This window comes from Mercenaria mercenaria, chromosome 8 (assembly GCF_021730395.1).
Source record: "Mercenaria mercenaria strain notata chromosome 8, MADL_Memer_1, whole genome shotgun sequence".
Classification (NCBI taxonomy): Eukaryota; Metazoa; Mollusca; class Bivalvia; order Venerida; family Veneridae; genus Mercenaria; species Mercenaria mercenaria.
In genome coordinates, this window is record NC_069368.1 from 74045427 (window position 1) to 74072797 (window position 27371).

Below are 27371 nucleotides of genomic sequence, written 5' to 3' on the forward strand. Positions count from 1 at the left end.
CCTCTAGAGTGTTAACTAGCTTTTTCTTTGATTTGACCTGGTGACCTAGTTTTTGACCCTACATGACCTAGATTCAAACTGGATTTTGAGATCATCAAGATTAAAACTCTGACCATGTTTTATTAAGACACAGTTATAAATGTGGCATCTACAGTGTTAGCAAGCTTTTCCTTTGATTTGACCTGGTGACCTAGTTTTTGATCCCAGATGACCAAATATCGAACTCGTCCAAGATTTTATTGAGGGTAACATTCTGACCAAGTTTCATTAAGATTGGGCCCTAATTGTGACCTGTAGAGTGTTAACTAGCTTTTCCTTTGATTTGACCCGGTGACCTTGTTTCTGACCCCATAAGACCCAGATTCGAACTTGACCTAAAGATCATCAATACTAACATTCTGACTAAGTTTCATGAAGATACATCATAAATGTGGCCTCTAGAGTGTTAACAAGTTTTTCCTTTGATCTGACCTAGTGACCTAGTTTTTGATCCCATCTGACCCAGATTTAAACTTGACCTATATATCATCAAGATTACCATTCTGGTCAAGTTTCATTAAGGTATGGTCAAAAATGTGGCCTCTAGAGTGTTAACTAGCTTTTCCTTTGATTAGACCTGGTGACCTAGTTTTTGACCCTACATGACCCAGATTCAAACTGGACCTTGAGATCATCAAGATTAACATTCTGACTAAACTTCATGAAGACACAGTCATAAATGTGGCCTCTACAATGTTTACAAGCTTTTCCTTTGATTTGACCTGGTGACCTAGTTTTTGACCCTACATGACCCAGATTCAAAATGGACCTTGAGATCATCAAGATTAACATTCTGACTAAACTTCATGAAGACACAGTCATAAATGTGGCCTCTACAGTGTTTACAAGCTTTTCCTTTGATTTGACCTGGTGACCTAGTTTTTGACCCCAGATGACCCAATATCAAACTCGTCCAAGATTTTATTGAGGGTCACATTCTGACCAAGTTTCATGAAGATTGGGCCAAAATTGTGACCTCTAGAGTGTTAACAAGCTTTTCCTTTGATTTGATCTGGTGACCTAGTTTTTGATCCCAGATGACCCAATATCGAACTCGTCCAAGATTTTATTGAGGGTAATATTCTGACCAAGTTTCATTAAGATTGGGCCAAAATTGTGACCTCTAGAGTGTTAACAGTCAAACTGTTGATGACGACAGACGACAGACACAGGGCGATCACAAAAGCTCACCTCAAGTGAGCTAAAAAAATGCAAAAAATAACCAAATATAATGTACATGTAACATATATGCTTTCTTGAGATTTTTAGATACCTGTCCATTGTGACTCTAGGTCAAATACTTTTGGAGCTATGCGTGACACAACATTAAAATGACCAATTTTTAACTAAGTCAGAGGCCATAACTCCTACATGACTGAATGAATCCGGATGTGAAACCTCAGGTGCACAACTGCACATGCTGACCAACATTCCTGTAAACTTTGGTGACTCTAGGTCAAATACTTTTGGAGCTACGCGCGACACAGCATTAAAAAGCTACACGCGACACAGCATTAAAATGACCAATTTTTTACTAAGTCAGGGGCCATAACTCCTACACGACTGAATGAATCCGGACGCAAAGTGGGGGCATAATAATCAGACATGAGAGTTCTGAAAGAATCACATGTCCAGTTCATGATAATAACATATACCAAGTTTCATTTGAACTGGATGGAATCATGGGAGTTGGATACACAAAGTACAGATGTACTTGTAATACTGTTAAGAGCAAAATATGGGGCATAACTCAAAAAATAGTAACTGGACATAGTCAGCAAAATATTCACTTTATGTTGATGATGTGTACCAAGATTTACTTGAACTGGATGGAAACTGTGGGAGGACAGGAGTATAAAGAAGTGTCACTGATGAATGGATGGGTCTTCTACACTGGAGGTACAACAACAAAATATACACACAGACAAAATATTATATAAAGACTGGAAACTGTAATTATCAGAGAAGAAGACATTCATGTTTGAACAGAGGCATGCTATTATATCAAAGTACTGTCAGTGCTTGGCTAGAAATACTTGCTGAGAGGTTTAAATACGTCTTGAATCTTAGTTGCTGTCTTTATAGTAAACATAATGAATGAACATTTTTTTTCAAATTTTCAGTGTTCTTATCTTATGCCTTTGCTAAATCTAAAATCAATACAAAAGTTAAACTTAATTCCTTATAAAGAGTACAGTCCTGAGAGACCAGAATTAGTAATTTTTATATGGTAAACACATCAGCATGAAACAATAACAAGATCTCCTGCATAGAATTTCTGTTTTTGCAAATTATTGAAATAACATAACTAAAATCCTCACATTTCTTGTTCTCCATGACAATACTTTTAAGACAAGGGCAGAAAACAATGGATGGATCTGGCAGACTACATTGCAAAGACCTTGAGACTATAAGTTCAAGGTCAGGTCAAACATATCAGTGGATGGGAAGTTCATTCAAAATTTCATGACAATCATGCAAATTGCCTTGAAAAACAGACTGGCATTCTAGCTATTCTAGTAAGAATTGTTCAGCCAGAATAAACTCTAATCTACATACTGAAAGGGCAAACAATACACTGTAGTATTCAGTTTTTGTTCAACAGCAAAATCAGACAGTATCCACTGCTTCACAAAATTTTAATACACAATTCATACTTTTCATGATAATGTAAAATAGGAAAAAGTAAATTTGGAGTGTGCATTAAATAAAATGTGCAGCAGCAGTTTAGTGCTGTTCTCTGTTTAATACTTTATGTACATGTCTGATTTTACAAAGCAGACTGCTCAAAATTATCAACCTGGCTGGGAACGACAAACGGAGCATGGGAAATTCCTGTTCCGTTACAGATAAACTTGTTTGTAACATGTAGACTTTGGTTTCCATGGTATATCAATATACCATTTAATGTTGCATTTATTCAGTTTTTAACCATATTTGGCAATGCCCATATAAAGGGAGAACAATGAAATCACAGTGCACAAAATGGCCACCACTGTTTTCACACTTAAAACATTATTTCAACTTTCAAAAAAAAATTTTAAAAATCTGTTTATGTTTCAGAAATCTCTTTCAGACTGTGTTTTGAAATGTGGAAAAATCCCCTTTACATTAGATAACTTGCAAATCCGAATGATATCAAACAAAATCTACCATGTTAACATATTATTAGTGAAATATGTAAATTCTTCCCAGTCAGGTTAACAGTATATAAGATGGTGCATGACATACGAATGAATGTCTCACCTCTCGTATTGGTGCATGTGAATCCTGAGTGCAGTAACAAAATAAAGCATTGTGTTAACACTGATTATATTCTCACATAACAAATTAGTGAAATAAAATGAACAAGAATGGGTATTAATAGAACTGAAAACATAGAAATATGAAAAAAAATTGAATCAACTTGAAAGCCTTCTCCTACAAAATGGTTTACAAAGTACGGAATATTGTGTATAGCACAAATGCCATTCCTGTGAAAGTAGCATAAATGACCGAATCATCAAAAACATTCGTTCTTCAGCAGAAGAATATTGCGCTCCTAAAGTCGCGCATTATTTCCACTGAAAAACTCATGCATGTTTCCCGATACAAAGCTAATAACCAATAATTATTCTTTCTAATACAAGACAAGCATTTTAAAAATTGCAAAATGAAATGATAACATATGTCAGGGTTATTCTTCTTTAGCAATAGCTGTTTACAAGCCTCTTACCCTCAGAAAATTTCTTTAAAATCATGCAGTTTTCTGTCAAGCTTTTAATGCCTGTTTGCCTAAATACTGTGCTATTCTACTCCACAGACCTAGACCCCTTTTGCCCTTAGCGAAAAAAGACCCAAAAAATGATTAAAACAATTACAAACATACAGGCTAGTGACTTATAAAAGTCCATTCCAGCAATTAGAATGTGTGTTAGCAGTTTTATTACAATTCACAGAAAGCTGAAGTATTGTTTCATTTTCTACAAAATTATAAATTAATCAAACTACACCATCAAATTGGCCATGCTAAACTGTTTGGTTTTCTTTCAAATGAAACATAAATTTCACTGAACTTTAACAAATTTGTTGCCCATATTTTTCTTTTGAATAAAGCGAACTGCACGTAAAAATGCTTGATAAGCTACTAAATGGTTTCAATGTTTATCCTGTATAAACCTTAGTTTAAACCATTTTTAATAAAAGGTTAACACATAAACTATAACTTACAGTGAGAAAGTGAAAGAGGTTTTTACTGCTCTAGTGCTTGTACGCAATACTTTATACTAGTATCAAATCAAAATGTTAAAAATTTTATTATCATCCAGTCAGTGAAATACTTTCCTCTCAAGTCATTATCAGAAAACCAAACACTTTTCACAGCTTAACAGAATAGTTTCACTTTAAGCCCATCAAAAACGCTTACATCTTTAAAATTACATTTTGTTGCTTCAACATGAAACAATTGTATACGCTTATTCATCTTTAACTCGTGCAGTTTACAATCAATTCACATTTATCATTTGTATAACTACCTGATAGTTTTCAATCTCTGCATGAACCTCTTTTTGTGCCTCTGCATGTGAAATTTGGGGTCAAATGAAGAATTGGGCTCAAACTGTTCCAGGTCAACGAGCCCATCGTCCGGAAGAATCGTTTCTGACCATACACGACATACATTATCTTTACACGATGTTATCAACATATTAGCAACAGATCCTCTGAAATGATCAGTGAAAACATGTTACATTTCTTTGATATTTCATACTCAAACAAACACAGCTCTATGACTTATTCTAACAGACTTGTTTTTCGTTCATTTGAATTGTTTTAACTGATCAAGTGTTGCATACACTTATAAATCTTTATAAAAAAACCTATCCTGTAATGACTGTTGTTGAAACAGAATACATTCTAACACTGTGTCACAATGTATCCTTTAAACTGGCAATGTCCTGTTAAAAGCAGGCATCTTGTGTGATGGCATGATGTATGTAAACAAGTGTGACCAATTTAGACTGACCTCAAGAATGAGCTTTCTTTTAGTGTTGAACTGAAATCTGACCATTGTATAAAGTTTAAATGTTGAGTACATATTTAGACCATAAATATCTTAACATATTATGTCATGAGCAGTTTGTAACTGCGACTATACCAGAAACTGCATACAAACTTAAAGCATTATTTTAGTTCACACTAATTCAATCTAATTTTGTAATTCAGTGTTGCTTACTGAAAGTGTATTCACTTCCCAAGCCAGTGCTGATGTCATACAAGGAGGCTCAATCCTATGACCCCCAAATTGAGAAACTGACATCTTATCCACTAAATCTCCACTCAACAACAGTGCAATCAATAAACAAAATACTAAAATTTCCTTATTACTAAGTGTTGCCACAGCATAAACTATTGTTACTGTTTGCAAATAAAGTAAATATTATAGTTTTATACTGACAAAACAATGTAGTGACAGGAGAGATAGTACCTGGTAATCAGAAAAGACTTTAAATTCATAATGCTGACTGAATGGATCATTTTTTGTTTCGTTATTTATTTCTGTTGGGTTTAACATTACATCTACAAAATTGTACGTCATATGGCCACTGTCAAACTTTTAATGGTTAAGACCCTATGTTTCCCTCTAAGCACTATTACATACACTGGCAGACAACTGGGCATACCAACTGACCTTCCATAAGCCAACTGTATGGCTTCCTCACATGAAAGAATTCTACACCTCAAGAAAGGTTTTAAACCCAAAGAGGTGATAGGCATAGGCCTTGAAGTAAGCAACCTTAACCATTTAGCCATGAAGGCCCAAGTTTAGGGATAAGTCTCAATTTCAATACCTGATTGTTTCTATAACCGTATGCGAAATTCACAAACATCTAAGCTGTAACTTACCTCTATGTAAGTTTTGTAATCTTGAAGTGAGGTTTGATTTTATGTTCTCACTTAATTCACACTGACTGTTCAGATCATAATGTTGCTAATTTACTCCTCTAAGTATTAGTGAAAGGGGATAGAACCACAACCTAGACTTCCTCACATTAACACATGGGTTCATAATGTTGCTAATTTACTTTGACTTCCTCACATTAACACAAAAGCACATGTGAGAGGCAAGTGATTTGAAGTCAGCTTCCTTCATCACTCAGCTATATAGTTCCCTTCCATTCTACGGAGTGTCTAGCCATCAAACACAGGTAAAATATTGCAAAAAGGTACTAACCTTGGCATATACTTGCTCGTCTTTCTCCATGACAACCCATTAACAGCTCTTGGATGTGCGATGTAAATGAAGGAGAAGTTTAACTTCTCTGATTTTGGACTGACAATACTGTCTGCATGAGACAGAGGAAGTTGTACTGAAAATAAGGGTTCAAGTAAGATATAATCTGTTTGACATTTCAACACAGCAAAAAATTCTTTGTACATAATATATATGTTATGTTATGCAACCTCAGCTTAAAAGTTTCTCATCAAATTATTCTTTTATTAAAATAATCCCACTGTAGGTCTACAGCTAATTTGTTTTTGCAATGGGCAATACTTTACAACTACCTGCCTATCTACCGAGTAATAGAATGAAATTTTCTATATCAACAGCAATGCAGAAACTACATAAAATGTTGTTGGAAGGTTCTCAAAACTTATACATTACCGTTCAACTTTGACTTACTTTTTCTGTCTTCATACCAGATCTTTACTAACCGGTCATGCTGAAATTCAAATAAATCAGATAACATACTAAAGGTAACATAATATTAAAATCAGTGTTATTCTCTACCTGTTTCTCTCTCCCAATCATTTGCATTTGTACAATGCAACCATAAAATATTTATGGATCAAAATTTAGTACAAGTTTTTGTTTAAGCTATATAGTAAATGATCTTTACAACTAAATGACAGAAAATAAGAAATTCCAGTTCATGGTTGTTACTGTTTATTTTCATGCAATATGAAAGTTACACTACTGTCATTATGTGTAGGAAATCATATTTAACAATACTGACTGTCAGAAATATGCAAAAGGCCAGTGTCAAAAACTTTATATATTCATTTTTGTAAAAATTTCAGCCATGGCGGAGACATAATAAGTTTGTACCACTATTGATTTTTGAGAGAAATTATTTTACGCCTAAAATGTGTGGGTCAGTCCCTTTAAACCACCTAAACAGGAAACATTGAATATGAATGACAACATGCTCTAGTATGAGTTCCCTTTTTATCTGAACAGAACATATTAACATGTGACTCGGAAAAAAAACGTATATGATCTTGTGTTCCTTTGTCATCTAAAAGGAAGGATGTTTTGTTTTTCCCATTGCTACATTATGTAAACTGTTTATTTCTCACATCGTCAAAAATCAATATCACTGGGATATTTCAATTCTAACATGAAATAAAGATTATTATCTACATTCTTGATGACATACGCCAAATATTAGCCTGTTTTTTTGGTTTTCTTTTCCAGCATGCTGCTATAATTGACACTATGACATAATAACTGCGTTATACAAACAGTGATTTTGTTCACATAATAAGATAGTTTCAGTCTTCTTTGTTTGATCAGAAAATAAATGGGTCATTTTAGAATATAAGATAATTTTCTCAATCAAAGATGTCAGTAATAAATTCATAATTCAAAAAGTTCTGACAATCAACCTCAGAGAATTTTAGAATGATGTATCGCTTATATCTAAGTCTTGCAAAATAAAGCCACAATTCACAAAAAGCCTTGTAACGGACTAGGTGGTCCAAACAGTAACCCTAAGATTATTCATGCTTACAACATGTGTCAAGCCAACACACCAAATATACATATCATTATTTCTGAGAATTTGGTCACTGGATCATATACACAATAGAATATTTTAAATCAAAACTAAAAAATTTTGACTGACAACAATGCCCTATGAAAAGTCAGTTTATTGTTACAAAAAGGTAAAAGTACTTTTGTATTTTATCACTTTCATAGAAATAACCATCTTTTAGCATTTACTTCTTTTCTGTTTGTGAAGCTATTGCTCTTAGAAAATTGCAATGATGTAAAATTTATTTCAAAATATTCCAGAGGTATATTAGTAATATACCATCACCCCCATCACACCAAGCTCGTTTTCAGTACGTTCTGAAAAATGTAGCAGAACGGGCTCAAACTGTGTGGCAACGGAACAGACGTAGTAGCGACGTTCTACAGTCTGTCTAAGAATTTATGGACTGGCCAGGATGGGGTTGAACGGGATCGGTGCTCCAGAACTTTGAGCCTACTCAAAAATTTCTCTCGATCATTCCGTCCTACAATTAGACGGACTAACAATGTACTTAAAACGAGATGAACTGAACTGCCGTTCTTCGATCGTACCAGAGACGTGGTATGACGTAATGCGATCGGGTTGTCAATTTCAGTACGTGTGAACACCGGATGGATCCGTTTGTAGCTCATTTAACCCGTTCACAGGAAGTTTAAACTCGAACGCATTACATCCTGAGTGCGTCGTTATTCCGTCTGAATACGATCAAAATAAAATACTAAGTTTGCAATACGTTTCTTAACAGTTCTAAGAGTTTGCAATACGTTCTCAGTACGTTCTGCACGTTTTTAGAACATTTATTGCGTTTATTCACAGTTCCTACAATGTCGATCTCGTCTCAGTACAATTATAGAAGTTAGGGTATAAATACATGGCGTTGCCGTACAGGTTCAAGATTTAGGCACAAGGTTTAGCTAAGTTTATGCCTCTGATTTTTTCTTTTGTTTCTTACTGTCCACCTTCATCTTCGGACTTAGAGACAGAGTCGTCAGAAGGTGCAGGGAATAAATTCCGACGCTAATCCTATCGACTTTCACGTTCAGGGGCTGACTGAGGAGACTATGTATCGGCTTCTGTGAGACATTGATCTTTTACTGTTTTAACTTCACTTTCCTTTACAGTCACTTTGATACTTGCCTATTGCTGTGGAATTTTGTGTTTTGAGAGGTTGAAGAGACAAACGAGAATGAGAACTGGGCGAAACGTGATGGCTTTTAATAGCCGTCGTGCCAGAACATGATTGCAATTTACGTTCTGAACGTACAAGGGCGTACTCAGAACCAGTTAAACCGTCCGTGAACGAGTTGGTCGAGTTAACAACTAGTTAGGACGTATTTCGACGTACTCGGAACGAAGTCGGACTAGTTACGAACTTCTATAATCTGACTACAGACGGACTTGGACTGCCTAGAAACGGTATCCACATGAGATGAACGGGCATTTTTTTCCGAACAGAACTTACTATAAACGGACTTTAGACGGTATAAAGACGTGATGGACATATCGAGAACTGTTTATGAACTAACTACGATCGCACTATGGATATGTTCCGGCCAAAGTACAAACATCCTAGCCAGATCGCAGCTCATTTTATAATATTTTAGGATGGGTTAGGACGTTTTGAGAACTAGTTTGGTGTGATGGGGGCTTAAGTAAACACAGCTTTAAACATAAACAGGAGGTCATTCACAGATGAATTAGACACGTGTACATCATTACCGTTCCTACTGAGGCGAACAAAAGTCCATCTGGTGAAAACTGTAAATGATGAACTGGAGTGGCTGGTCTGAAAATCAAATAAATTATCAGTAAAAACTTGGAGTCATGTTTGGACAATTTATCACAGAAAATCCCTTATAACCAAAAAGACTGCATAATCATGAGTTATTACAAAAAATAGAACACTGACTTTTACCAATTTAAAGACTGCACTTTAAGGTGTAGAATTTACCTTTCAAAGTAGTACTCTTAACCCTTAGTCTGCTGGCAGCAGGTGATTCTGCCTTTGCGGCCAGTACAGACCAAGATCAGCCTGCACATCTGTGCAGTCTGATCATGGTCTGCACTGTTCGCCATTCAGTCAGTATCTTTTTTGGTAAGCTCCCCTTTTAACAGTTAAACTGAGAGATGGACAAGTTCATTATAGAAACTTTAGGTTAGGGTTAGGGTTAAAAAGCAGTTATGAATAAGATGAAATGTATAAAATATTAATATGTTACAGCTATCTTTAATTTATGTACAATAACTTTTTTTTTACAACTAAACTGAAACATATGTCTCTTTTTGTAAATTTTTGTAGTTAGGTAGTAGTGTCACTGTAACTTTATCTTGTATTAACATTATTTCTTTCTTTATTCCTTTTTATGTGACTTACTTGCATTTCCAGATGTTTTCCCACACAGTTTCTACTTCATGTTCAGGTTGAACAGTTTCTTCATGTCCGTGCCCTAGCTCACCGTGTCCAAGTGAAAACTTGACACTCTTCTTTTGATGGCTGTCCTCATGCACATCTTGTGACACAGACCACAGCTGTATCACTTCACCACCTGTCAGCAGTTTACTTCCTGTAAAATCAACAAGAGGACTATGCTGAACATACATCGCTCACAAGAGTTTCACAGCTCAAACAGGTACGAGAAGAAATATATCTGGTAAATTCTTTGAAAACTGGCCTGCAGTTAAAGAAGAGAAGATTTTCAAAGTTTTCCATAAAGCCATATAGATCTAAAGCTCTACTATCTAATAAACTTCAAACAGGTTTAACAGTTTTTTTACTATTATATATCTGTTTTTGGCCTATTCCTTAGTCAGTACAACACAGGAATAGTGACATTTTCCCCTTACCAGGTTCAAGGTCATTTTTGAGATTATCGGTCATACAAAAGGTATGAAAATATTATCATTTTTATTTGTCACAAGTATAGTTCTATTGAAACAGCTTAGCTTAATTTAATATAAACTTGGCTAACATTGCACCAACATAGTACTTGTTATACTACCCCAAACAGGACTAAAAGGTTTGGTTTCACGCCACATTAACATCCCAATGAAAATATGAGATATAGAATAAAAACTTTTATTGGAAAAGCATCAAAGACCATATCTTTTAAAGTAGTCCTATTGAAAAAACATTGGTCCATGATGACCTAAAACACAATTTTAACAAGAGCTGTCACTAATGGTGACAAATGCCCCCGCAGCGCCTTGACCTTTGACCTGGTGATCACAAAGTCAATAGGGGTCGTGTACTCAATAAGTACTATTAACATGTGAAGTTTGAAGGTCCTGGGTGCAGTGATTCGCAAGTAAAATGCCTTCATGCAAAAAGTTAACATTCGCCCATGTGACCTTGACCTTTGACCTGGTGACCCCAAAGTCAGTAGGCGTCGTGTACTCAATAAGTACTATCAGCAAGTGAAGTTTGAAGGTCCTGGGTGCAGTGGTTCGCGAGTAAAGTGCCTTCATGCAAAAAGTTAACGTTGTGACTAATGAACGGACGGACAGTTGAAAACTAATATGAATCCCTTTGGGGGCAAAAAAAGCAGTATGTTAGACTAACATTCAGTAACTGAGAAAAATAAAGAACTCTTACCTTCTAAATTCCATGTGAGACACTGTACAACACAGTCTGCCTCAAACACAGCAGTCTGGTACCAGTGATAATCCAATTTCTAAAATGAAACAAGAACTAGAGATGCTCTTGAGAAAAGCGCATGTCTCCCACAACTGCCTAATCATCTAAATAGTAAGTCAGTCTTTATATACTGTTTACTTAATCCACATGTGCATGCGCTTTCTTGACACCAAAAGGACGCCTATACTACTAGTAGTATAGGCTCCGGTTTGGGGGCAATACTGCGCAAGAAATCTGAGTGTTTTTGGTAATTCAAGGGCCATAATTCCGAAGTGCCTAGGTCGATTTGGCTAGTTATCGAACTTGGCCGAGCACTTATTGACAGACACCTTTTGTTGAAGTTTGGTGAAGATCAAGCTTTGTGACAGACAGACAGACACACACACAGACAGACTGGAGTAAATCAATATGTCTCCCACACCACTGTGTGGTGGGAGACATAATTTCAAAATGTCACTCAAAATTTCATTTAGAAGTTGCATTAAATCTAACAACAATTTTTACAAAAGGAACAAGTCACGTCAGTGATTCAAGAAAATTATGGAAGTTTATGTTTCTTTGTTGTCATAATGACTTTGGCCTTGAACACACTTTCCCCCAACACCACACACATAAAACAGTGTAACACATTCTGTGTTATGTCTGATCAACATTTAATAATTCCTGGTAAAATTGTGAGCAGACATTCATTTTCCTGACATTTTGACTAAGTCTACAGCTGTAACTTTCAGATACTTCACGGCAGTTCATTACTGAACTTTACCAAGATAGTAATAGTGGTACATTTAAGATCAAATTTGAATACAAGGTACATTAACGCAACTATCAATAAGTCAATAGAGACAGAGATATTCCGTATAAACTTTGTTTACGGTAGTAACCAGAAAAATACATTAACTAAGCAGATAATGACTTTATTATGCCTGCCTGCCTGGCTGTAAAAGGTGCAAACATGGGTTTCTCTTTTTTTTTTTCAAACTTAGCATTTCTTAAGGATGCAAATAATCAATTATCAAATGCAGAGGAACATGTTATCTTGTATGACATATAGAAGCTCCATAAGGCTTTTAATTTTATTTTAAAAACTGAAAAATCAGCCGTCCAATAGAGGAAATATAACTACAGTCAAACTTTGACTTGAATTCAATCAAACCAACAAAATGTGTTCATGTAATCGGTAGTTCAAGCCATTGCACAAAATGAATTATGTAGGGATTTTGCTCAGACCTGATGATAAGTTTAAGATAAGGGACGTTTTCGAATTATCCGAGTTCAAGCAAATGAAGTGAACTGTACATGGATAGAAAAGTACTACTGTCAATATTTAATATGAACATAAAGGGAGGCAATCAGAAATAATGGATTCAATCATACTTTCTACTGATTGAATCACATACTCAAACCTTTGACAAATATGTGAATAAACAACTACACATCTATCGAAATTACGATTAAACAAGAAATTAATGTAGCAACCATATCCTAAACAAAGTCATTATGAGTCTTTACCAGTAAGGTTATCTCCGACTTGTTTCTTCAACATATTAGATGGAGAAAAAAATGAAATAACAAATCATATAAATCTACTTAAAAATCTACTTACATGGGTACTATCATGGTGTAAAAGGGGCGCTGGTTCAAATATATACACCTTCTGTAAATAGGATGCTACAATCTGAAAGATGTAAGAATGAGAGTCTACATCTACAAGAAGATAGTACAGTGGTGAACAGGTAATGCATCTCTATCAAAGGCTGCACAATGTAACACCACTTCAGCGCAAACATAAACTGTCAGAACTTTCCATGTAAAATAAACTGTATACTTACTACTTATTTTTTTTTTTTAAGTTTTCTTCTGGGGCAAAATAAAGCATCACACTTCCCTTTGTGTAGTTTGAAAGCATATTGGTTATACAAGCTAGATGAGAGATATACCAAATTTTTTTAAACTGAATTGACACAAGTGGGAAATGTAATTCATGACCACTGTTATTTAACAAGCTCTTCTTTGACTCTCTATCCATCTCTTAATCAGCAGCAGTATGCTCCTGAACAGCATTTCTTACCTGTGTTTGGTTACTGCTTATAAAACATCATCTGTATCAAAACTTCCAGAACGTTTGACGGATAGGTTAATTTGAACTTGTTTTGAATTTTTGAAGGTAGACAGGAAATCACTGTATCTACAGACAGCTTTCTCCACCGACTATAGGAATAATTCAAATAAATTTAAAGCTTCTCCTTCAACAAAATCAAGCTACAATAGTTCTATTTCTCACACCAGCACCTTCTGGTTAACCTTTACCCTGCTAAATTTCTAAAATAGATTGGTCCATCAAATAAGTGTTCACTGAAAATTTACTGATTGAACAGCAGACAGTGCACAGAGGTGCAGGATGATGTTGGTCTGCACTGGTCCCAAAGGCAGATCACTTTTTGCCAGCTGGCTAACAGTTAACAGTTATGCAGTATGTATGGCTGAAAAGAATTTCACCTTTAATAATATACATTTGTATAGTTGTTTTGTACATACCTTTCCAGAGTCAGTGGAAGCATCTATACAACTGACCTTCACATTACCATGGGTCACCCCTGGAATTATCTGTACCCTCTGAAGGTCACTTGCTAAAATCACAATGTCACACCCAGCAGCATACACCTGAAATAATACCAAACAATGTCACACCCAGTAGCATACACCTGAAATATTAGCAAACAATGTTACACCCGGCAGCATACATCTGAAATAATACCAAACAATGTCACACCCAGTAGCATACACCTGAAATAATACCAAACAATGTCACACCTAGTAGCATACACCTGAAATAATACCAAACAATGTAACACCCAGTAGCATACACCTGAAATATTAGCAAACAATGTTACACCCGGCAGCATACACCTGAAATAATACCAAACAATGTCACACCCAGTAGCATATACCTGAAATAATACCAAACAATGTCACACACAGTAGCATACACCTGAAATATTAGCAAACATCATTACACCCGGCAGCATACACCTGAAACTAGATGCCCACGGGCAACATGCCAAGCCCGCCAGCTGTCAAAAGGACTAGGAGTTGCACATGACACCCTGTCTCATTGAGGCAAACATTTATGCCAAATAAAAAATGACTGCAAAAAGTTACAATATAAGTTATTTATAGTAACAAGAAAGGGAAGTAAATCTTAAAAAAAATCTAAGTCCACACAAAAATCCTAACCAGTAGAGATAGGTCAAAATACACCTCAAAATTGGATGTAACATGCATGTTGTACTACAGAAAAGTGGTTACTATCAGTAATAAAAAAGTTACAATATAAGCTATTTATAGTAATAACAAAGGGAAGTAATTGGAGGTTCTTGCACATGACACACCGTCTCATGATGGTGAACAATTGTGCCAAGTTACATCAAAATCCCTCCATGCATGAAAAAGAAATGCTCCGGACAGTCATTCTTGTATCTGACCTTTGACCTCTAAAGGTGACCTTGACCTTAGACCTAGGGTCCTGGTTCTTGCGCATGACACTCCGTCACATGGTTGTGAACATTTGTGCCAAGTTACATCAAAATCCCTCCATGCATGAAGAAGAAAGGAACTGGACAGTCATTATTGAATTTAACCTTTGACCTCCAAGTGTGACCTTGACCTTTGAGATAGGAACCTGCAGTTTGCACATGACACTCTGTCTCACTGAGGTTAACATACATGCCAAATATAAACGAGATTGCTCCATGCATGTCAAAGTTATGGTCCGGAGAAACAAATCCGGACAGACGCATACAGGCACGCACATACACCGAACAGCCATTTGGACAACCGCAAGCGGGCTTGACAATAATATCAAATAATGTCACATCCAGCAGCATACACCTGAGACAATATCAAACAATGTCACACCCAGCAGCATACGCTTGAAATATTATCAAACAATATCACATCCAGCAGCATACACCTGAAATATTATCAAACAATGTCACACCCAGCAGCATACGCTTGAAATATTATCAAACAATGTCACATTCAGTAGCTTATACCTGAAATATTTTCAAACAATGTCACATCCAGCAACATTATGTAACTGCATTTCAATTCAATTTTTAATGATAAGTACCATCATTATTTGAGGAACTATCTCTGGTTTACCTTAGTGGGCCAAGTAAACTAAGCAAAAACCACTTTCAGACAACATTCCAAAAGTGTACCAGTATCCGGATAGTACATTTTGGATGCATTTTTACAGAGTGTTATAGCACTTTTCTGTTATTAAATGAAATACTGAAGAAAAACCTAATCAAGACAACATGAATTTTGATAAATATTGGTTTAAAATATGAGATTATATAACCTGAAAGAGACATTTTATATGTTGTAACATTATCTAAGTTTTATTGCTTTATTAGCTTAAGAGATCTACGTATTAGGCCTACATAAGAAAATATAGTCAATTATATCGACGTGTTGGGACAGGACTCCTTATCTTGGAAAAGGACCCTTCAGAATTTGGACCCAAAGGTCCTGGGACTCTTGGGTTTTCAGGTCTAGTGGAACCCCTGTTATTATATACTAATACCCAGCTGGTAACACAATAATACCTAATTTAACCTAAAGGTTTTGTGTTATTAATATTTTATTTCATAATAAAAATCATAGGGCTTATTCAGTTGTAAGTAATAAACCATTACAAGAATGGTGGGTGAGGTTTGATGCATTTGCAAGTTATATTATCAGAAATGCTTCAAAATATTTGCTGCTTTAACAATTGTCATATTTTCTTAAATGCAGACTTTTCAATGACTAATTATTAAGATTGAACTAGAAAATCTTTTAGAAAAGACAGATATATCCGAAAATCACAGTCACGAATACAGGTGACAAATATGGAAAACGTAAGTTAAGACTTAAATTATTGATAATATACCTGTTCTTAAATTATTTTCTTTCATCAAAGCCATTCAAAACTTACAATTTCTGCTTATTTATTAAAGCATTTCCCCCTAAACTAAGACTTGGTAACAATAAAAAAATTGCTATATGGTTACGACCGATCCGCTCATAAAATCGTATCAAGCACATATAATAATGATTATAATTATCAATTTTTTTTTATTCAGTAATCTAATTATCGCCAATTCACTGCCTAATCAAATAAGATTGTTGCAAATTTGCTCCCCTCCTTTCATTAAAGGATGTTGTTTATTAAACAGATTATAGATTTTTCACATCTTTTGATCCACAAACACTGTGTTGACATAGCTTACAAGCTGTTATTACACAAGTCCCGCCTTGCTATCGCCTGTCAACGGTAGTTTAACTCCGCCTTCCATACCTTACTGCTTATGTCACGCATATGATTATTAGTGTATGCGTGGTTTCAGTGAGCACGAGTGTTTATCTGGAATTCACGAGTTAATTGTGGACACAGTTTTATTGCAGGAAATAAATGATAAGAGAAAAGATTATCAAAGGAAAATGCACCGAGTCCCGAGTGACGCACAGGCAAGTATAATGCCGGGTCCTTTGAGTGCCTTTTGAAAATCTCCTGGGTCCGGACCCGGGGTCCCGGGTCAAATGGAACCCCTGAACATATACCTGAAATATTATCAAACAATGTCACATCCAGCACCTGAAATATTATCAAACAATGTCACATCCAGCAACATATACCTGAAATATTATCAAACAACAATGTTGGGCGGTTAAAACCGCCCCAGTCAATACTCCCTGAAGTGGTCAATACTGGTTGATTGGTCAATACTGGTTATTTAGTCAATACTGACTGTTAAGATAGTTTGCAGAGTTTATGAACAATTTAAATAATGACTATTAAGAGCATTTGGGACTTGATGAAGGTGTTTGCATGCATTATATTTAGTTAAAACAACCATAACCATACTCCCAAATTAGTCAAAGTGGTCATTTGTCAGTACTGGTTGATACTGGTCATTAAACTGCTAATTTAACTGAATTTCATTTGTAGAAAGTATTGTAGCAGTTAAGTGTTTGATTCACAAGTGTTAAATCTAATTATTTTTACTGGAATATAATTCAATGAAAATTGCTGTAAACAACTGAACCCTTTTATGGAAGTGGTTTAATTGTGTTTTGATAGCAATTGTCACACTGCCTAATTGACACCCTGTCTTACAATATACAAAAGATTATATATTGCAGGCCTGTCTATCTAGTCACTAATTAGCTGTCATGATCAATAATCCCACTGTATTAATTAGGGTGCTTTATCTAAAAAAGAGTTATGCAATCAAAGTATTCAAATGACCAGTACTGACCACTATATGTGTTGATCAGGGATCAGGGATACTGTGTAGGACTTAAATTTGAATTGACCAGTACTGTCCATTTCCATGAGTGTATTTTATAGTAATATTTTTTTTTATTAATTCAAAATAAAGGCTACTATAAGAAGATAAATTGAATTAGATAATTGATAAATTGAAGATAGCATTGAATAAACTAGTATTGACCACTGACCAGTCTAAGTATATTGTCCAGAACTGAGCCTGACCAGGACACACTGCCAAGGACCAAAACTGAATCGACCAGCATTGACCCTGCGCACTATACTTTTTACTAAACAAAATTCTATATTATTCAAACTGCTTTATTATTTTTACATTACTCTTACAGTCTGTTCTAATCTGTTAATGTGCATTATGTAAAAGTGTTGAATTAACTAGTATTGACCACCCAAGAGTGACCAAAGTATTGAATCGACCAGTATTGACTGGTGTTGACCAGTATTGACTGGTTTTAACCAGTTTTGACCGCCGGCCAACAATGTCACATCCAGCAGCATACACCTGAGGTACTTCCGGATATGATCAATGGCGGACGTGGATTTTATCGCTCCCGCTAATTTGTGAACCTTTGTGTAAATTAGTGACTAAAAAGACTTTCCTATGATCGTATGAAGACTTTATTATATAGTGAAATATAGTTTATAGTGAAATACGGATAAACATGGCAAAATATACAGGGAAATTTGTACCTCTTATGGAGGAAACAATGGATAACCCCAAAAAAAGATCTCGCAGATCGAGCAGTACAACATCAACAGGTAGTACTCTTTACCAAACAGGTGTACCGTCTAAGCAAGACTTTGTTGCTATGAACATGAATGACAAAATGAACATTATGTTTGACATGATGATGAATATTGGTCCAATGAATTATAAACTTGATGCCATTAATAAATCGTCATATCTCCAAGCGGCTAGGTGTGATGTTACGGAGGCCCGTCTTCGGCTTTTGGAATACAAAAGTATTGACACTGAAGCAAAACTACTCCACAATAATTTGATATTTAGTGGTCATGCAGAGATTGTTAACGCTGATAATTGTCATACAATAATTACAAACTTTCTGAAAGACCAACTGAATTTGGATCCTGCAAATATCTTTATAACAAAGGCGTATCGCATTGGCAAACGTAATGTGGTGCGCGCCAGAGGTAAAATCCGTCACAGATCGATTCTGGTATCCTTCCGTGACGCCGGTGACACTGACATTATTATGGAAAATGCGAAACTTCTAAAAAACACTAGCTATGGCATTTCCAGAGACTATCCCCGTGAAATCAGTGAGGCTCGCAAGGAATTGTGGCCCCAATACAAGTTAGCACGTGACAAATATGGTCCAAGAAATGTTAGAATAAAATTTCCCGCCGCTTTGGAAGTCAACGGTGACGTTGTCCGTGACATGTTCCCGAACTGGTACGAAATCCTACGTGGCTCACGTAACTCTAATGTTCATGCGCGTATCCAGGAGAGGTACGACTTTACCGTTGATGCTACATTGAGGCATGTTATGAAGAATCTGCCAAAAGAACAAGATATCATCATCGACGAGCAATCCGACGAAGAGGAGAACAATGACTTCCAACCTCGGCCCCGCGTTGTCAACCATAACTCCCCAAAAGCAACTGAGGAAATCAAGAATCCCGACATTTCAAGTTCCGCACCCGGTTATCTAACGGCAGTTCATGCCCCGTTGCAGGAGCATCTCCCAGAGCCACAGAAACCGGAAATGTCTAGCGCTACGGGGCCTGAGACCACTGGCTCCGCAGGTAATTCTGGTACCCCGCACTCAACTGGCTGTCCAATCTCCCCAGACGTATCCTCGTGCTAGGAGCAGCCGGGGATAGTGTTCCTGTGTGATAAATGTTTCCTGTTGCCTAGTACATCTAAAACAACTCGCTGTATTCATGTTCCTGAAAATATAAATAAAACTATTAAAAATGACGTCATAAACGTACAACCTACATATGCTAACAGTAAAGATCATTCTCCTCAACCTGTGTGTTCGGAATCTGAATTATCTACAAGTAGCTTGGACAGAAACGTTAATGAAACACCATCTATACCGATTATGAAAAATTTACATAAAAATGATGGTAATAATAAACAAATAACAGTAGGAGCTTTAAACGTGTGTGGCCTTAAGTCGCGACTAAATATCCCAGAGTTTACTTCACTAATTCAACAGTATTCTATATTTTGTGTGGTTGAAAGCAAAGTTGATAAATACGACGTTCTTAATGTACCGGACTATACGTTTTTCTCTAAACCGAGAAGTGATAAATTCAAGCGGAAGTCAGGAGGCATTGGGTTTTTTGTCCATAAATCGCTAATTGACAGCAACTCTATACTGGAATCAAATTGTGAATACATATATTGGCTAAAAATTGTTGACTGTCATCAGAGAATTATTGTTATCGGAGGGATGTACATCCCACCTGAACAGTCTCGTTTTTACAACGAAGATGAATATTTTCAATTTGTAAATGATGTAGCTGTTAAATGTAACCAATTTGAAAATGTGTATATTACAGGTGATGCAAATGGGCACACCTCAAGTTTACCTGATTACGCTGAATTTGATGACTTTTTGTCAAAAGAGTTCAATCTGGATGATGATACTTTACGTTCACTTAACTCTGTTAATATGTTACCCCACCTAAACATACCAGTTGTCAGAAAATCACAATGTACTAAAGTCAATAACCATGGGCGAAAATTGTTAGAGCTATGTAAGTTTAATAATCTATTTATTGTTAATGGCAGACTTGGTGATGATAAGCTTTTAGGAAAACTGACATTTCGAAACCTATCTGTTATAGACTATTCTCTGGCGTCTGTAAATTGTTTAAGACGAATTGAAAATTTTGAAGTAATTGAGTTGGATCCGCTTTTTTCAGATGGCCACTGCCTGCTGTCAGCTTCCATTAATTTTGCATATACTGATAGTGAACAAATTCTTTCAGGTAATAATGCACCTAAAGGTACCCCTAGGTGGAAAGATAACAGAAAATCTGAATTCGTAGCTAACCTAGACCCACAAATGATTAATGAAATTAGAGCTTGTCTTCATAACCCACCCGATCAAGTCAACAGCCTGTATATTAACGACATAACGAGCAAAATTGCCCTTCTCTTTTCTACTTGTGCCGAAACTACCTTCTCTAGACCTATCAAAAACTTTAATAATATACGTCAAACTAACTCTAAACCCTGGTTCGGGCCTCAATGTAAAAAAGCAAGAAACTTATATAATGTCGCTCGTAAAAATTATCAATTACACAAAACTGACCAAAATAGATTAGCGTTAAATAGAGCAAGTCGCTTCTATAAACAAACAATTAACACCTGGTTAAATAAGCATAAATTCAATACTGAGAGGAAGTTACGGTCCATGAGTTCGCAAAGGCCAAAAGATTATTGGCGTTATCTAAACAGCCTAGGTAGTAAAAAGAACAAGGTCACCCCCACTTTATCCGATTTTTTTGAATACTTTAAAAATATTAATGCTGAATCCCATGAGAACATTGACCCAGAATATAATGATTCTGTTCCCCATGTACATACAACCGATACTCTAAATAGGCCAATCGCCCTGCAAGAAATTGAAAAGGCAATTTCCAACTCGAACAGTGGAAAAGCGCCCTCAGAACAGGATGATATTATAAATGAATACCTTAAGTGTACTAAACAGGTTATGTCACCGCTATATATGTCACTTTTTAACTATATTCTCGAGTACGGGGTGATACCGGAAGCCTGGTTAATAGGTACAATTAAACCAATTTACAAAAACAAAGGTTCCCTTACAGATCCGGCTAATTACAGACCAATAACCATATTAAGTTGTCTGGGTAAAATATTTACATCTATATTGAATGATCGGATAAATGTATTTTTATGTGAAAATAACCTTCTTAAGGAGAATCAGGCCGGTTTTAGGGCAAATTATTCCACTACTGATCATATTTTTAGTTTAAATTTTTTGATTGAGAAATTAAGAAATGAAAAAAAGAAAGTGTTTTGCTCATTTATAGATTTTTCTGCAGCATTTGACTCAATATGGCGGGCAGGTCTCTGGAGCAAAATTTTTAATTTAGGAATACAAGGTAGAATTTTGACTGTTATTAAAAATATGTATGCTGACATAAAGTCATGTGTTTCTCTCAATGGAGAAACTTCTGCATTTTTTTCTAGTGGGTGTGGGTGTTAGACAAGGAGAAAACTTGTCACCGATTTTATTTTCCATGTACTTAAATGACTTAGAACAGTTCCTCTTGACAAACAATAATGGTATTCAGTTAAATATAAGTAATCAAGATACCTTAATCTATTTAAAATTGTTAGTGTTACTATATGCTGATGATACGGTTATTTTTTCAGATAGTGAAGTCAATTTTCAGAATTGCCTTGATGATTTTTATACCTACTGTGAAACTTGGAAGTTGAAAATTAATTACTCCAAAACAAAGGTTATAGTTTTTGGTACAAATCGACCAGATAAATATTCGTTTAGTATACACGGCCAACTAATTGAAACAGTTAAAACCTACAAGTACCTTGGAGTGTATTTCTCTTCTTCAGGTAGCTTCCTTTCATGTAGAAAGCATTTAGTTACTCAAGCCAGAAAAGCAATGCACCAGCTCCTGGTAAAAATTAGTAATCTAGCTCTCCCAATTGACCTACAGCTAAAGCTGTTTGATAATACTGTCTTACCCATCTTAACATATGGTTCCGAGGTATTTGGTTATGAAAATCTTGATATCATAGAACAGGTACACTGTGACTTTTTAAGGATAATAACAAAATCTAGGAAAAGTACCCCACGTTATATGCTATACGCCGAACTTGGTCGCTACCCCTTAGAAATCATTATAAAGTCACGTATGGTCAAATTTTGGAGTAAACTAACCCTTACGCCAAACGCATCAAAAATATCCTTTCTCTGCTATCAAAACATGTATCAGTCAACTCAAAATTTTAAATGGTTAAAACATATTAAAGCAATACTGGATTCCACCGGTTATTCGTATGTATGGGTAAACCAGCCATATTTTAATGTAAACGTTCATAAACTTGTAAGGCAGACGCTCATTGACCAGTTCATACAAAACTGGAGGTCAAATCTAGACTCCTCCTCTAAAGGTCAAATGTATAGCCTCTTCAAGGACAATATTATGCTGGAAAGCTACCTCAAGATCCTAATACCTAACCAGCGCTTATCATTATTCCATTTCCGAACTGGCAATCATAGGTTCCCTATTGAGGTTGGAAGATGGTCGCAAAGTCATGTGCCACACAACGAAAGAAGGTGCCCGCTCTGCCCCTCGAATGACCTGGGTGATGAGCTGCATTATCTCCTGATATGTCCGTCCTTTAATGAAGAAAGAAAAAAATATATACCACTGAAATATTACCGTAGGCCAAATATTATTAAATTTAGAGAACTACTGTCAACTACCGACACGCAGCTCCTGACCAGATTGAGTATTTTTGTGAAAAAAATTATTCGCCGGTTCTCAAGAACCTAAATTTTATTTATGACTTGATATTTTTACAGAATCGTTATACTGTTATTGTCATGTAAGCTTCTACTTTATATGTAAAATAATGATGTTTAATTGGTTAAATATGGCCATGAAAAACACAAGTGGCGGATGTAATATTATTAATACATTGTATTTCATTTGAGTCACATCCATTTAGATGAATCATTTTACATAAACGTATAAAATACTGTACATAAAATATAATGTAAATGACCACTCTAGCAAGTACAAGATACTTTACACAAATACGTCACCATTTTGACATATCAAACATAATAATTATGATTTACAATAATTCGGCGAAGTCCCAGTTAAATAGACTAAATATAATGTGAATTAACAATTATTGTTCTCGAAGTATTAAATTCTCTCATTCATTATTAGATATTATTATGCAAAAGTATTAACTAACCTTGCAATTAACCGGATTAACCTCATTCCAACAGAGCCACGCGTATTTTGTTTGTAAATTCATTGACGGGTTACTCTAGGTCAGAGTAGCCAGTCAACTGAAACCGCGAAATTGGTCACGTGATGTGTCAATCAATCAGAAAGGCGGGCTACTCAATATTATGCAAATACGGTAAATTGACAATGTATGTTACTAACATTTTGAAATACGAAACACAGCTGTTATTGTTGTTGATTTCTTTTTTTTTGTTGTTGTATTTACTTTTTGCTATAGATATTATGCTGTCCTCTAGTAGTAGCCTAGTGTTATGATGTAACACTAGTACTTCATTCACTATTCATTTACTTATTCAGTCCAAGATCATATCTCATTTAAAATATTGTACATAGTCTTAAGAAACAAAAAGTTTTTTTTTTTAGTTGATTAATGACGATGAGGAATAACAAATTGAAATTTATTTTGATCTGATCTGTTTCAAGGAAAGTTCGCTTTTTGCCTACCTGTAACAAAAATTATAAATAGTAGCTGAAAAGTAAGTGCACTGACCCATTAATATCTTAAGAAAATTATGTATTACTAAAGGACTTCTAAATTGAATTAACATAGATATTCATTTCTGTTGATTTAAAATGTGTGATCACCATCCCCACATCCACGTTGATCTGTATCCACCTATGTGTATATATATATGTATATTTGTTCACATGTTATTACAAAATGTATGTTTTGTAATCTGTGTTTATCAAATAAAAGATCTGTTCAGTTCAGTTCAGGTAATATCAAACAATGTCACACCCAGCAGCATACACCTGACATAAAATCAAACAATGTCACACCCAGCAGCATACACCTGAAATAATAACAAACAATGTTACATCCAGCAGCATACACCTGAAAAAAGAGATCACAGAGTGATCTTGGCGCCCACCAATTAGCCATTTTTGAGTGTTCCAAATTTCAAGACTTACTGACTAGCTCAAGGTCAAATTTCATTTCCATACACAACACTGTGCATGTGGTCCAAATTCGAAAGCTGTAGCTTGAGAAATGTGAAAGTAGGTCACTAGGTCAATGTCAAGGTAAAAGTTTGTTTCGGTACACAATCCTATGCATGTGGTCTAAATTTGAAGCCTGTAGCTACAGAAATGTGAAAGTAGGTCACCAGGTCAATCTTAAGGTCAAAGTTCATTTCGGTACTCAAAACTATGCAAGTGGTCCAAATCTGAAGGCTGTAGCTTGAGAAATGTAAAAGTAGGTGACTAGGTCAAAATCAAGATCAAATTCTATTACGGAATACAAAACTATGCATGTGGTCCAAATTTGAAGCCTGTACCTTCAAAAATGTGAAAATAGGTCACTAGGTCAATGTAAAGGTCAAAGTTCATTTCGATACACAAAACTATGCATGTGGTCCAAATTTGAAGGCTATAGCTTGAGAAATGTAAAAGTAGGTCACTAGGTCAAAATCAAGGTCAAATTTTATTTCAGAATACAAAACTATGCATGTGGTTCAAATCTGAACCCTGTACCTTAAAAATGTGAGAGTAGGTCACTAGGTCAATGTAAAGGTCAAAGTTCATTTCGGTACACAAAACTATGCATGTGGTCCAAATTTGAAGGCTGTAGCTTGAGAAATGTTAAAGTAGGTCACTAGGTCAAAATCAAGGTCAAATTTTATTTTGGAATACAAAACTATGCATGTGGTCCAAATTTGAAGCCTGTACCATCAAAAATGTGAAAGTAGGTCACTAGGTCAATGTGAAGGTCAAAGTTTTTTTCGGTACATAAAACTATGCATGTGGTCTAAATTTGAAGGCTGTAGCTTGAGAAATGTGAAAGTAGGTCACTAGGTCAAAATCAATGTCAAATTTCATTTTGAAACACGGAACTATGCATATGGTTCAAATTTTACGCCTGTACCTTCAAAAATGTGAAAGTCGGTCACTAGGTCAAAATCAAGGTCAAAGTTTTTTCCAGTGCACAAAACTGTGCATGTGGTCCAAATTTGAAGGCTGTAGCTACAGAAATGTGAAAGTAGGTCACTAGGTCAAAATCAAGGTCAACTCATGTCAAGGTTCATCTTGCCACTCAAAAATATACATGTGGTCCAAATTTGAAAGCTGTAGCTACAGAAATGTGAAAGTAGGTCACTAGGTCAAAATCAAGGTCAACTCATGTCAAGGTTCATCTTGCCACTCAAAAATATACATGTCGTCCAAATTTGAATGTTGTAGTTATTGACAAGAACATTTTAAAAGCTTTTCCCTATCTAAGTCTATATGAACCATGTGACCACCGGGGCGGGGCCATTTTTGACCCTAGGGGGATAATTTGAACAAACGTGGTAGAGAACCACTAGATGATGCTACATTACAAGTATCAAAGCCCTAGGCTTTGTGGTTTGGACAAGAAGATTTTCCTTATATAAGTCTATGTAAACCATATGACCCCCAGGGCGGGGCCATATTTGACCCTAGGGGTATAATTTGAACAATCTTAGTTGAAGACCACTAGATGATGTCACATACAAAATATCAAAGCCCTAGGCCCTGTGGTTTTGGACAAGAGGTTATTCAAAGTTTTTCCCTATATAAGTCTATATAAACCATGTGACCCCCAGGGCGGGGCCATATTTGACCCTAGAGATTTAATTTGAATCATCTTGGTAGAGGACCACTAGATGATGCTTCACACCAAATATCAAAGCCCTAGGCTCTGTGGTTTTGGACAAGAAGGTTTTCAAAGTTTTTCCCTATATATATCTATATAAATTATAGAAATAAACAAAGGGCCATAACTCAATCATAAATTGTTGAACCAGTCTGATTTTCAGGGGGACACAACTAGGGTACCAATACATCATTCTGACAAAGTTTGGTCAAAATCCCCCCAGTAGTTTCTGAGGAGATGCGATAACGAGAAATTGTTATCGGACGGACGGAATGACGGACGGACGGACCACGGACGCAGAGTGATTTTAATAGCCCACCATCTGATGATGGTGGGCTAAAAATGCCATTAAATGTTGTTTAAATGTGATTGACCACAACTTTTCATTCTTTCTGTATGCCATATATACAGTTACTGATATTTAATGAAATAAATTCACTTTAGCAGACTTCAGGAAAGTTGGAAAAAATGGCCAGACATTCGGTCCATCAATGCCTAAAAATCTGCCAGACCAAAAAGCAATAAGTCGGACCGAAAAAATTTCAGTGCACCGCATATGTTGCTTTTCTCCATCATATATGAGCCAAGTGCGATTTTTAGTCCATTTCTCATTAAATGTTCAGTCAACCCTCTTATTTTTGTACATCTTTTTCAGTCAACCCTCTTATTTTTGTACATCTTTTTCTTTTCACTACAATTGTCGGGCATTAATTTACATTTCTTCCCTGGTTCTGCACGGCATAATATGTTAGTGACACCATTTTGATGTGTTGTCCATGATGTTGCGGTTCTCAGGGTATGATAAATGAGTCGGACCGCATCTAGATTAAAAAACATTTGGCCACATCAAAATTTTCCGGTCATGTCCTTCTGTCCGACGACTTTCCAGAGTCTGCTATAGTACACTGAGGAAAGCTATTATGATCAACTTTGTCACAA

The 27371-nt window shown here is 35.7% G+C and overlaps 1 protein-coding gene across 7 annotated transcripts in view; it reads right to left on the minus strand.

Moving 5' to 3' along the window:
• Positions 1 to 27371, minus strand: part of LOC123566068 (dmX-like protein 2) — a 136915-nt gene that overhangs the window by 109064 nt on the left and 480 nt on the right. For 5 of the 7 annotated variants that reach the window (XR_008372170.1, XM_053550196.1, XM_053550195.1 and 2 more), the window contains exons 2-10: positions 14005 to 14130; positions 13073 to 13144; positions 11428 to 11506; positions 10210 to 10399; positions 9555 to 9621; positions 6701 to 6740; positions 6251 to 6386; positions 4554 to 4739; positions 3286 to 3309 (exon numbers count right to left, since the gene is read on the minus strand). Coding sequence is in view for 6 of the 7 variants with exons in the window: in XM_053550196.1 (XP_053406171.1) it covers positions 3286 to 3309; positions 4554 to 4739; positions 6251 to 6386; positions 6701 to 6740; positions 9555 to 9621; positions 10210 to 10399; positions 11428 to 11506; positions 13073 to 13144; positions 14005 to 14130 (920 nt within the window). In the remaining variant the exon portion in view is untranslated. The remainder of the gene's footprint in view (positions 1 to 3285; positions 3310 to 4553; positions 4740 to 6250; positions 6387 to 6700; positions 6741 to 9554; positions 9622 to 10209; positions 10400 to 11427; positions 11507 to 13072; positions 13145 to 14004; positions 14131 to 27371) is intronic. The other 2 variants (XM_053550199.1, XM_053550198.1) reach the window with 1 other exon arrangement.